General features: G+C 46.2%; 1 protein-coding gene across 3 annotated transcripts in view; it reads left to right on the top strand.

Annotated features, from left to right (window-relative positions):
• Positions 1-12,357, top strand: part of ERCC6L2 (ERCC excision repair 6 like 2) — a 1,198,109-nt gene that overhangs the window by 668,925 nt on the left and 516,827 nt on the right. For all 3 annotated transcript variants that reach the window (XM_086961179.1, XM_086961178.1, XM_086961180.1), the window contains one exon: positions 5,818-5,970. In XM_086961179.1, the coding sequence (XP_086817305.1) occupies positions 5,818-5,970 (153 nt within the window). The remainder of the gene's footprint in view (positions 1-5,817; positions 5,971-12,357) is intronic.

Raw genomic sequence — 12,357 nt, 5'->3', positions numbered from 1 at the left:
AGGGCTGGGGAGGCCACTTGGGAGAGGCGGAGATCAGAGGACTCTGGTCTCCGGGGGAGTCCCGGCTCCATATCAATCTGTTGGAGCTGCGGGCGATTCGTCTGGCACTGAAAGCATTCCTCCCGTCTGTCCGAGGGAGTGCAGTGCAGGTGTTCACGGACAACACCACCGCCATGTGGTACTGCAACAAACAGGGCGGTGTGGGGTCGTGGACCCTATGCCAGGAGGCTCTGCGCCTCTGGCAATGGCTGGAACATCAGGGCGTGACTCTGGTGGTTCAACACCTGGCAGGTTCTCTGAACGCCAGGGCGGACGAACTCAGCCGTCGGTGCTCGATGGATCACGAATGGCGTCTGAACTCGGACGTGGCGCTAGGCCTCTTTCTGTGATGGGGAGAGCCTTGGTTAGATCTATTCGCCACCGAAGAGAACGCGCAATGTCATCAGTTCTGCGCGTTGGAATTTCCAAGGCGGCACTCGCTCGGAGACGCTTTTCGTCGCGAGTGGAGCTGCGGTCTGTTGTACGCCTTTCCGCCTATACCTCTTCTGCCCAGAGTGCTGAAGAAGATCAAGCGCGACCGGGCACAAGTCATCCTTGTGGCTCCGGACTGGGCACGAAGGTACTGGTATCCCGAGCTACTCAGTATGTCAGTCGATCCCCCGGTTCGTCTGCCTCTTCTGGAGGACCTTCTGTCGCAGCAGCAGGGGACGGTCCTCCACCCGAACCTGTCCAGCCTCCACCTCCATGCATGGAGATTGAGCGGCGACAGTTGAGGCCATTTGACTTGCCTCCTGAAGTTTGCAACATCATTCTGGCAGCCAGGCGTCCCTCCACAAAGACGGTATACGCCTGCAGGTGGAACAGATTTGTGGCATGGTGCACAGCAAAGGCTGTGGATCCCCTCAATGCCCCTCTCTCTGAGGTTCTTCTCTTCCTTCTTTCTCTTGCCCAGCAGGGCTCTGCTCTGGGCACTATCAAGGGCTATCTTTCGGCTCTTTCAGCCTTTCTGAGGCTGCCTGACCAACCTTCTTTGTTCAAGTCCCCTATCGTCAATCGATTCCTGAAGGGCATCCCTCATACTTTTCCTCCTGTTCCCTTTGTGATGCCTCAGTGGGACTTGAACCTGGTTCTCACATTTCTGATGTGCGCTCCCTTTGAGCCACTTCACAACTGTCCTCTTTGCCTTCTTTCTTTGAAGACTGCCTTCCTGGTAGCCATCACCTCTGCCAGGAGTGAGCTCCAGGCTCTTTCTTGTAAGCCTCCTTTCCTTTCAGTCCATCCGGACAAGGTTGTTTTGAGGACTAGGCCCTCCTTCTTGCCTAAGGTGGTCACGGCCTTCCACATTGGGCAGTCCATCACATTGCCCACCTTCTTTCCGCCTCCGCACCCCTCGAGAGAGGAGGAGATGCTCCACCGTCTGGACCCAAAACGTGCGCTCTCGTTCTATCTGGATCGCACACGCCAGTTCCGGGGGGATGATCAACTCTTTGTTGGGTACGCGGGCGCTAAGAAAGGGAAAGCGGTGCACAAACGGACCATCTCTAGATGGATTATAATGTGCATCCAGGCGTGTTACTCCTTGGCTAAGAAGGAACCCCATGTTGGGCTGAGGGCTCATTCCACTCGAGCCACGGCCACTACGACTGCCTTGGGCCGAGGTGGGCCCTTGCAGGACATTTGCCAGGCAGCTACGTGGGCCTCGTTGCACACGTTTGCGCGGCACTACTGCCTGGACAGTCAAGTCCGGAGGGACGGCTACTTCGGCCGTTCCGTTCTCCAGGACGTTCTGGTGTAAATATTGGTTCGCAGACCCACCACCACGGGGATGGAATTGTTGGGGTATCTATTCTAACGTAAGGAATCTATCACTAACGTGTCTCTTTCAGATGCACAAGTTACTACTTGTGTAACTATATATCTGTAAGAGACATTAGTTAGTGATAGATTCCTTACCGACCCACCCATCCTCCCCGTTCTGCGAACCGATATCTAGGGTTAAGGTCATCCCCTTTCAGGGCCCTAGTTTCTTGGCACCAGTGTCGGTTTTTGTCATGGCTCTGCGCTTCTGGCGCGGAAAAGCTGTGGCTAAGAACTGACGTCAGCACGCGGAGGCGGCGTCTAAGTACTCCGACGACGTCATCACGGCGCCCACGACGCCGACGACGGACGCGGAGCCGCAGACGACGCCTACCGACGCGCAATGGTACTGCTACGCAAAACTTTCCGGATCCAGTCTGACGCCTGGGGATATTCTAAGGTAAGGAATCTATCACTAACTAATGTCTCTTACAGATATATCGTTACACAAGTAGTAACTTGTGCATTAGAACACAGGAAATAAAATTCAGCCTGAATCATTCGAAAAGCAAAATGCCATTCCTTGATGTGGAAATATATCCTTCAGAAGAGGGGGGCCTATTTACGACCCTATACAAGAAAGACACTGCCCCAATTCGAATGAGGAATTCTCTAAAGTTCCCTTATTTGTGTTCCGCAAAGAAGCAAGCATTGCAAACAAACTTATAAGAGCATCCATGCCTGTGAAAGAACAAGTTACCCTGAGAACCATGATTGGCCTACCCCCAATCCAAGGCCATCATAAATATGGCAGTTGCAATTGTTGTGCGACTACAGAGGAAGGTACCATTTTCAAACATAAGACAATCTCATGGAGACATGAAACATTCACTAATTGCAAGTCACGCTACGTTATATATGGGATAGTATGCCCATGTGACTTACTGTATGTTGGGAAAACCAATCAGGAGATTAAAACCAGAATCCAACAGCCTAAATCAAGAATAAAAAGGAAGGTACCCAATGCACCACTGGCAAGCGAAAAATCATTTGGAAACTGATCTACATTGGACGGTGATAACAAAGGTCGAACAAGATAAGAGAGGAGGAGACCTTGAAGCAAAGTTATCACGATACGAAGCAATGATGATTGTCAAATTTAATTCAGCAACTGAAGGGTTAAATGAAATTTCTGAACTGTACAAATTATCGTAGACAATTGACTCCATAATGGTTAGAGAAGAGGAGTTCAGGTTAAGGCTGAATAAATGACCACCTATTATCATGACTTATTCACCAAAATGCCCCAACTGTAATAGAACAAATCAATCTATGAACCTGTTCCAAGATGGTGGCACCATCGTCAGAAGTATAATAATCAAAATTATATCCAACCCATAATTGGTAGATCCTGTAATAGGTCAGCGGAATTCGTTTTTCATAACAGAGTCTTCATCTAAGCTCGTTTTAAGGCAAATAAAACAAACTGAAAAACTAAGTGACACCAACCCACTCTAAGATGGCGCGACCCGGAAGTGATGTATATACGGCTGACAAACCCGTAATACACCGTACGAGTACCCGCAAGTTAACAGACCTCCAGGAGCCGGCGCTTGAATCAACCGAGTCCAGAATTAAGGTAAAGAACTAACGTTACATGTCTAGGACCCGAAATGATATTTCAAAGCGTCAGTAAGGGAAACGAAATGACCCGGAGACATTGTTTTGTCATTCTAGGACATTACAAACAACACGCTCCGGCTCCCCACATTGATACTTCTCCTTTAAGGTAATGCTACAATGGATAGCTAACGGACACTGATAACCCATGAGTCAGAGTTCATTGCAGTGATCTTGCTTTTTACCATTACAGGAGAAAGCACAAATAAACATCTTTCCGCCTACTAAAATGAAAATATAGGTAAGATCGATTCCATGGTATTAAAAAGATTGTTGGAGTCTTTTTAAATAGATAACATCTTGACTCAATATAGATTGTACTGTCCCTTTACAGATAGGAGGCATTAACAAAGAAACATCGGTGAGTAAGATCCTTTTGAATGTGAATGATTGTATCATACATAGAGTATATAAAAATAGCTCGGCTGAGCTTTTTGCTTTAATGTTGTTTAGGTTGTCCCGCGCCGTGGGCCGAAGGACTCCTACCATTTGATTTGGTCACACTTACATAGAGGTAAGAGCTGATAGGCGGCTGTTGAGACACTTAGTAACTTCGACATTTGGTCTAGAACAAATATCTAATCGAGGTCTCCCTTTCATTTCACAGTATATGGACCTGATGAGAACTCGATAATGTGAAGAGTTCGAAACGCGTAGACCTCGTTTTCACATGCCATAACAAAGTAAAAAGAATATAGCATTCAGTTGTGAATATTTACAAATAGGTCCAAAGGAATATCTATGGCATTACAGAGAAACAGTTGATATTGATTTTTGAACAACTGTGAAAATTGTATCATGTATTATAGAGTGAGTCTGTGAGTGTTTGATTGTGATTCACAAGTAAGTGTTTGTGTGAGTGTTGGAAGGGAGTGTTTTAAATGTACATAATGTGTTTCATATTTTGTATGTTTTATGTTTTTTGAAATGAGAAAATTATTTTGAAAAAAATCAAAAAATTCAAATGAAGTAAAAAGCTAATGAAATTGAAGATTGATTCAAGAGACCTAGATCCCCTCACTTTATGTTTAAATCAATTGTGAGTTGAGAATATTTGGAGAAACAATGAATGGCAGCATTGGCCCTTTTCTATTTTTGATATATTACGCTGTGGCTTGGCCTTGCTGCTTGGGAGCCCATACCCAGTAGTGTTTATTCGTACATGCAGATTAACCACTGGTGAACAACTCACTGTTTCTTGCTTGGGCTTCAAGTGCAAGTGTATCATATAATTTATTATTTTCTTTCTTCAGTAATTACATGCCTGTGCAGAGGGATTACTTCCATAAACCCTCTAAAACCATCCATTTTACACATTCACACCAGTATTTTATTTAGTAGCATCGGTATGTAAATTGGGTGTCAAGTAACGTCATTGTTTTTTGTGAATACCCCAAAAGTTACGAATTTGTAGGTTTTTTAGCACATTTCCTATGACAGATTCACAGCTCCTCTGAGGCACCCCTGTTTCAACCGCTTGACCATAAACTCAAGAAAATCCACAATACAGGTGGGGTTTCGGCCGGCTTAAATAGGAGTTGTGATATAAAAATTGGGAATTTTTGCCCTAAATCCAAAGTTTTGTAAGTGCAAGGGTACCTTAAAACTACAAAATATTTTGTAAAGAGTCACCGTGTTTCCTTGCACACAACTGAACGAAACGAAAGGCTTTGATACCTGTGCAAACTTAACAGCGTCATTTACTGAAGCAGCGTGGAACCCCTGACAGGATGAAAAGCGCACATGGGTTCACCATTTACCCCTCCCCACCCATCATCCCTCACTCACCGTCAGGAACCCCCCTGGATCCTGTAGAGCCCCCGACCCTTCGCCCTTGCGCACCCTCCTGCCCTGTGAGGCCCAGGTCGTGAAAGGTTGACGAAAGGCAGTGCTTAGATTGATGGCTCTGCAGAGCTGCCAACCGGCTCCTCTCCCCGTCCCAAAGTTGGAAGTGATGGTACAATTAGAGGGGGGGTGGGGGGGGGGGGGGGGGTTAATCCACTTAACATGTTTGCATGATGTCAACCCCACCGGTTTGTGGTCTGATGACTTTCCCATACTTGCTGGGAGTGTCTGCGTATTTTAATATGAAAAATAATGACGTCTGTTTTGCAATGTTTATTGCTTTTTGTGCAGCTTATGCTCTGCTTTCCAGTGTGAGGCCGAATATTATCGCACCACAATGGCAACATCTGCCAGGGAAATTAAAACAAAATCTCCTCCCCGAGGAATTTCTGCCTGCTCGAGCGAAAGCTGTGTATATACTGCGAATGCCAGGAAATTCTGACATGTTGTTAGAGTAAGCACTTCTAAAATCTCCTTTTCGCTCTTCTCTTTTAGCAACTGCACTGTGTTGTGGTTGGAAGCGAGAATGCCAAGCGATATTTCGAGGCCGTGCAAGGATCAAAGGACCATCAAGGCGAGCTCTTTGGGGTTCACAACCTTTTCAAACTGCGGCCCAAAGGGTCCTGCCTGACGAGAGACATCCTGGAGGTGTGAACTTTTCTGACTAACTGTTTAAATCATTGTAATTCCTCTGCGTTTCTGTGCCCAATATCGAAGTCTTGGCTCTGTGTTTAACTTTCAGGCTGTTGGTATGGAGAACTTTAGACTTTATCAAGAAGCATAATCAGCCCACATGGTGGGCGTCGGTGTTTGGGTTCATCTTGGAAATTAAAATGTGTGTGCAGGAGAGTGACTAACAGAACGTCCTCTCGTACTGCTAGTTTACTCTATAACCTGTTTACGTAATACAGATTAGCGGTTTCAAGCTGAAAATATAAACTTTGCAAACTTTTGTAAGAAGGATAAATGAAAGCATGGGAAAAGACTAAAGCCACTACTCTATTCCAAACTGTAAACCTTGCCATAGATAGCAGTAGTAGTAATAAAAAGTACTTGTTTTTCATGTAGCACTACATACCGCACCTTTGTCGGTTTTTAGCACTGTAAATAGTTGGCGTTGATTACTCAATCTTAAAGTATTAAAATGCACTGACCTTGTAAGAAATAAAGGTTTTTGGCTATATGTATATGTATATATATATATATATATATATATCACTTAAAAAACCATAGGTTTCAGGCCTTATATAGTTAGGAATTAGTATTTAAAAAACCATTGAAATTGCTCCTATATAGTTAGTTGTACGAACTATATTTCGCGCACCCGCAATCCACTGCTGATGATGTCACATATTACATCATTCATGACATGGTCAGTGACATCACTGATGACATCTCAAATGACATCACTGATGACATCTCATTGGACATCACTGATGACATCACTGATGACATCATCCAGTGACTGTGTTTCTGTAAAGTTTAACCGGTTCCATGCTCATGACGGAGCGGTTGCGCTGTGCTCATGACGGAGCGGTTCCGTCATGGCCCTGCCGCCGTGCTGATTTCGGCCTGAGCGGCGCGTTCTATTGAGCGCGCGGGGCCATGACGGAACCGCTCCATCATGAGAACAGCGCAACCGCGGCTCGTGACGGAGCGGCTCCATCACAAGCATGCGAGCGCCGCTCGCCCCCCCCCCCTAGCGCTGCGGCGGAATTGCCGCCGCAGCGAAGGGGTTAAATATGTTTTACATATTGAAGAATGAGTTGATGTATAAGTGTCTGGATGAAGGATTTAGTAGGTGAGTGACTGACTGTATGAGAAAGTGATTAAATGTGTCTTACTAAATGCATGGGTTAGTGACTAAACTGTCTGAATGTGTGCATCAGTATGTCTGTTGTTGTGTAAGCTGCTGCATGTGTTGATCAGTAGCTATATGAGTGGCTACACTAGAGGGCGCTAGTGAGCTGTAGAGAGAGCAGAGAGAGAGCGGTAACAGTAGAAGCGGCAAGTAGCAGCGGCAGCGAGCAAAACCGCCGCCGCCATTTCACCGGTCCTGCCAAGCCGCCTAAACTGCTAAGCTGATCGCCGCTGAATGTTGATCGCTGCTGGTGCGAGCCAAGGGGTCGCGGGACACCACGGTGACATCGCAGGAAGACCGGGATAGCCAGACAGCAGCGGGATACGGCGGTGTAGCGGTGAGGTGAGGCTCATTGCACCAGCGTTTCGGAACGCGGAACACGCTGCCCCTAACCTCCTGAGCCTCCTGTGCATGGACATAATCCGGACATAATCCCCTTGCCCCCTGCCCACGAGTGAATGAGGAAGGGGGGCGAGGGTGCGAGGGAGCGTTTGGCAGCTACTACAGATTACAGTGTAATTGCGGACATCTGCAGATTACTGGGGTACGAGTCAACTTTCACCCCTGATTATTCAAAATCAATCCCCCGCTGGCGCCTTGACTGTTGGCTGTACTTTTGAATCTATCGAATTATTGAACCATTGAACTTGAACATGATGAGTGTTTGCTGCCACTATTGAACTTGATGAGTGCCGCTCACAGCCGGTTAGTGGTGTGTATTCCCTGCTACGTGGAACAAAGAACCTAAACAGAAGTCCAGACCTGCCTATACTTCGTTCATTGCACCGGGGTGAAGATTGACTGTGTTACTTGGAGGGCGCGGGACTGCGAGTCCCACTGGTCAGTGCGCGTAGTCCACCCAGCACATCTGTGACTCTTCCCGCCTTCCCCAAAGCTCCCCCCCCCATATAAAGCAACGCCTAGCTCAGTGCAAGCGGAACGCGCGCGGGACGAAGCCCGGGCAAAAGGCGGGCCGTCTGAGGTTGGGTTGGGTCTCCCCCACTTAGTTTTTTCTTTCTTTGCTTATTCTACTTGCTTTGTTTGAGTTGTTTGTGTGTATCCAGGGTGACAATACTGTTTATATCTGGTCCCCTTTATTTTTTTGGCTGTTGTTAAATCCTATTGGGAATCATGCCCTTACGCTCGGGGAAAGAAAGAGTCGTGCAAGTACAGACAGGTAGTGGGGTGGTAACTGGTCCCCTTGATGCTTTCATAACTAGGGCAACTGGCATCCTGGAAAAGGAGATAGCCCTTGTTGAGAAACGCTTATCGTTAGATCTTATTACAGGGAAGCGCTCTTCCATTGGCCGACTTGCAACACTAGCTAGCCCCCAGCCACCCCCCACAACTCCCATCCAGTCCTTGGATACCGTGTTGGTAGATGTCCATCCAAATGTGGAGAGATCGTTCTTGAATTCTATTGAGAGTGGTTCTCAACCCAGTGTCTCAATAGAAAGCAGTAGTGAGGACAGTATATTAAATATTAGCTCTGCTCAACCTGACCCCACCATTAGTGAATCACAACAGAATTTGCCCTGTAAGAGGAAGAGAAGTAAGGGCCCTCAGTTGGGGAGTATGTCCAAAATATCTAAAACAAATAGCAACCCCCAGTTTATCCCTACCCCTGTAACCATTGTTAGCTCCCAACCTACCCTGGTTGTTACTAGTCCATTGTCCCCCTTGCAATCACCACCGAAAAATCCTGATAATAGTTCAGATAGCTCGAATCATCATGATGGTCTTTTAAGTAAAATGGAATTAGTAGTAAAATCACTTTTGCTACCATTACTTGAACGTACTAGACTTATGAACTCTAAATTAGATCAACTGGAAAATCTTGTTAAAGAGAATACTGGTATACTAAAAAAGATAGTGAATGTTTATCCAATACCATCTATTTCAGTCAGTACATCCAACCCCCTGGATGCCCTTCTTACAACTAAACGGCCAGCACAAGCCCTTGCCAAACAACCTACCACACGACCTACTACAATCAATCCGGCTAGTGATAAGTCTAGGGGTGGGAGCAAGAAAGTTGATAGTAGGCAAAATGTAAAGATTTCTACTGTTGCCCAAACCCCGAACACTGCTAGGGGTGTTTCTAATCCAACTGTTACGACCATACCAACCCCTAGAGTTTTGGGGGATAAAGTTAATAACTTTCACGTCTTGGCCCAGAGAACTCACAAACAGGGTATCCCCTGTATTAACCTACCCCCAGAGGCTTCTCCCTTTACGATTGTCCTAACAGGTGTCTCAACTCTTAAAGATGGTAAACCTGAATCATATGGGGATCTCCGAAATAAAGTTGTTTTCTGGCTAAATAAAAATAGACCACTGCCCCCAGCCTTTGTACCGGAAATTCTTAGTGTTAGAAGAGTAGAGTGGATAGGACCCTGCCCGAAGGACCTGGAAGGTGATTGTATTATTATCAATTTCAGTGCTCCTCGTGTGGTGGATTTTATACGCAGGGATGCCAGATTTGGGAGGATGGGGGATGTGCAAACATTGGGGCTCAGTTACTTCTATCCCGAAAGAAATAATATCTCCTTGGTTAACCCCCTAATGCACAGAAGACTCCATAGGAGATTCCCAATTGATAGGAACACATTTAGCCCATCCTTTCCACACCTGTTCAATCGTTTTGAAGCACTATCTGGCTTGGAGGGCATTGATTGACTCCACTCCATGTCTCTCCAGTGGAGAGAGTCATCTTGGTAACTCTGTAAAAGGGGTAGCTGACTCACCTAGTAAAACCTGTTCAGCTAGACAGGAGTGAGGGCACCAGAAGATGGTTGTGGTTACCGTGAGTGTTCTAAAGCGGAATTCCCTGGATGACTTAGCACCCATCGACGAGGGGGTTCCAAATAGAGGGTTGAAGGTCTTAGATCATGTTGCCCCCTCCCAACATGCCTCGGTACTGAAAATAGCCTCATGGAATATCACTGGGCTTAAAGGGCAAACAACCTCGGAAGATTGGGTAACTTTTGTCGATTCTTTCGACGTTTTATTATTCCAAGAGAGCTGGGCTCCAGATCCAATTTTTCAAGCAGGGTTTTTTAATTTTTTTAAACCAGCTATTAAGGGTACTAAGGGTAGGGCAACTGAGGGCTTAGTAACTTGGGTTAAATAGTCTATCAACTGTAGACTGGAGGAAATCCCCGTGAAAAACCCTGATATTCTGGGGATTAAGTTATGCAGGGAAAATCATCAGAATATTATTTTTATTAAAATGTATGCGCGAGGCCTGGACATGAATTTCTGTTTCACTTTAAAATAAAACGACTCAGGATTTGATTGATTAAAATCTGTAAAATATAAGTATTTTCCCAGGAAAGTACTCGAGCTCCCTTGACCTCGTGACTGCTGCAACTAAGTATTTGGATACCGCTGACTTCGCTGCTTCATCAGCAAGCGAGTTGCCAACAGCGTGGACCCCCACGCGCTGGTGGCCGAGAGTATGAATCACAAACACGAGCGGCAGTTTCTCTTTAAGTTCCGCCACTCGGACCCAGATCATTTTATGTTTTATTGTGCTACCCTTGGAATCATGAAAATCATTCTGAATCCAAAAGAACAAGTTCTCATTGTAAGACTGGACACAGTAGTAAGAATCACTTACGATTAAAGTCGTCACACAAGGATCAGCGTACTCCAATGCAAGCATCAGAGCACGCAGCTCAGCTAATTGTGCGGTGCAGTCCCCAAGCGTCTGCGTGTGCACGACACTGGACTTGAACTCATCGTTCACCATGGCACCGACCACAATGGCGCAAGCGGAAACGTAGGCATGTTTAGAGCCATGCGCAACCTGTGCCGAACCATCCGTGTAAATGATACAATGGAAATCCTCCAACGGCCGCATTGCTAAAGGAGCAGGATGAACAAATTCATACTGTAAATACTCCTGCGACCGTAAAGCGGCGTCAAAAATAAACGTGACATCCTGAGATGTCAAGGATGTAGCCCACTGAATCCACCGAGGGTGCAAAGCTTTAGAATTCGGTACACTGGCTTTCGTGACCGCCTCCAAGGCAGGACACGGGGTAACAACCAACATGCGCTTTCCCTGCGACAGGGCACGTTCTTTAAGAATTGCCATCTGCACAGCCGTTAAAACTTTCTCCACAGTGGAAAAACGCAGTTCAGCCTAAGTGTACAAGTGTGACTTGTAAGCAATAGGTACAGTATCCCCCTCATTAAAAGTCAGGTACGTGAAACCCACCGTCCCAGGGATAATTCTTATCACCAGGTTGGTCTGGTTATCACGGGTCTGTAAGTAGTCAGAAGTGAGCAAATCAGCCTGCAAAGACTGCAGAATGGCTGAATGCTCAGGCAGCCAGCATGATTTGGAAAAAGATGGTTGTACCAAGGCATATAAAGGCTTGATACGCTGGGCATATTCCGGAATGTATGTCCTCCCGAAATTTAAAAAACCCAGTAAAGACTGTAATTTTTTCAGCGTTGTCGGAGAGCGCAACTGCGCGCACTTCTCCAGGAAGTGAGGAGCCAATCCCTTTCCTTCATGGTTAAGTTCATAACCTAGAAACAACACTGTGTACTCCGCAATGTGTGATTTTGCAAAGTTAAACTTGTAACCCATGTCTGCAAAGTTACAAATTATGCTGTTTACTCGACACAGATGCACCCAAAGTTCGTCGTCTGTGAGATAAATGTCATCCACATACGAACATGCAACTGGATTGAAACTCTCCAAAAGAGAGACTATGCGGGCGGAAAACACTCCAGGACTATTTTTATATCCCATTGGGAGTCGTTTAAACATTTTTTGTACGCCGCCGCACGTAAAACTGGTCCATTGGGAACTTAGACCATCTAATCTATGTGCATAAAAACCATTGGAAATGTCAAGCGTGGTTTTGAACCGTTTACGCTCAAGACTATTTACTAGGGCAGAGCCGTGAGTATTCTGTACTGCACAGTTACGGCAATGCGAGTTCAAATGCCGGTAATCCAAAACTAGACGATACGAGCCGTCCGGCTTGTTAACAGTAAAAAGGGGATTATTCATTGGTGACACACACGTTTCAATTACACCTTGATATTCCAATTGTTCAAGGATAGCCGCGACCGAAGCTTTAGCTTCACGCCGTATGGGATACTGGGGTTGTGGCTGCGGCTGTGACCGTAAAGGAATCTCATGGCTACGGGAC

The sequence above is a fragment of the Lissotriton vulgaris genome, chromosome 3_1 (genome assembly GCF_964263255.1).
Source record: "Lissotriton vulgaris chromosome 3_1, aLisVul1.2, whole genome shotgun sequence".
In the NCBI taxonomy this organism is placed as follows: Eukaryota; Metazoa; Chordata; class Amphibia; order Caudata; family Salamandridae; genus Lissotriton; species Lissotriton vulgaris.
Note: the sequence above shows the minus strand (reverse complement) of the source record. Positions and strands in the feature narration are given on the sequence as shown.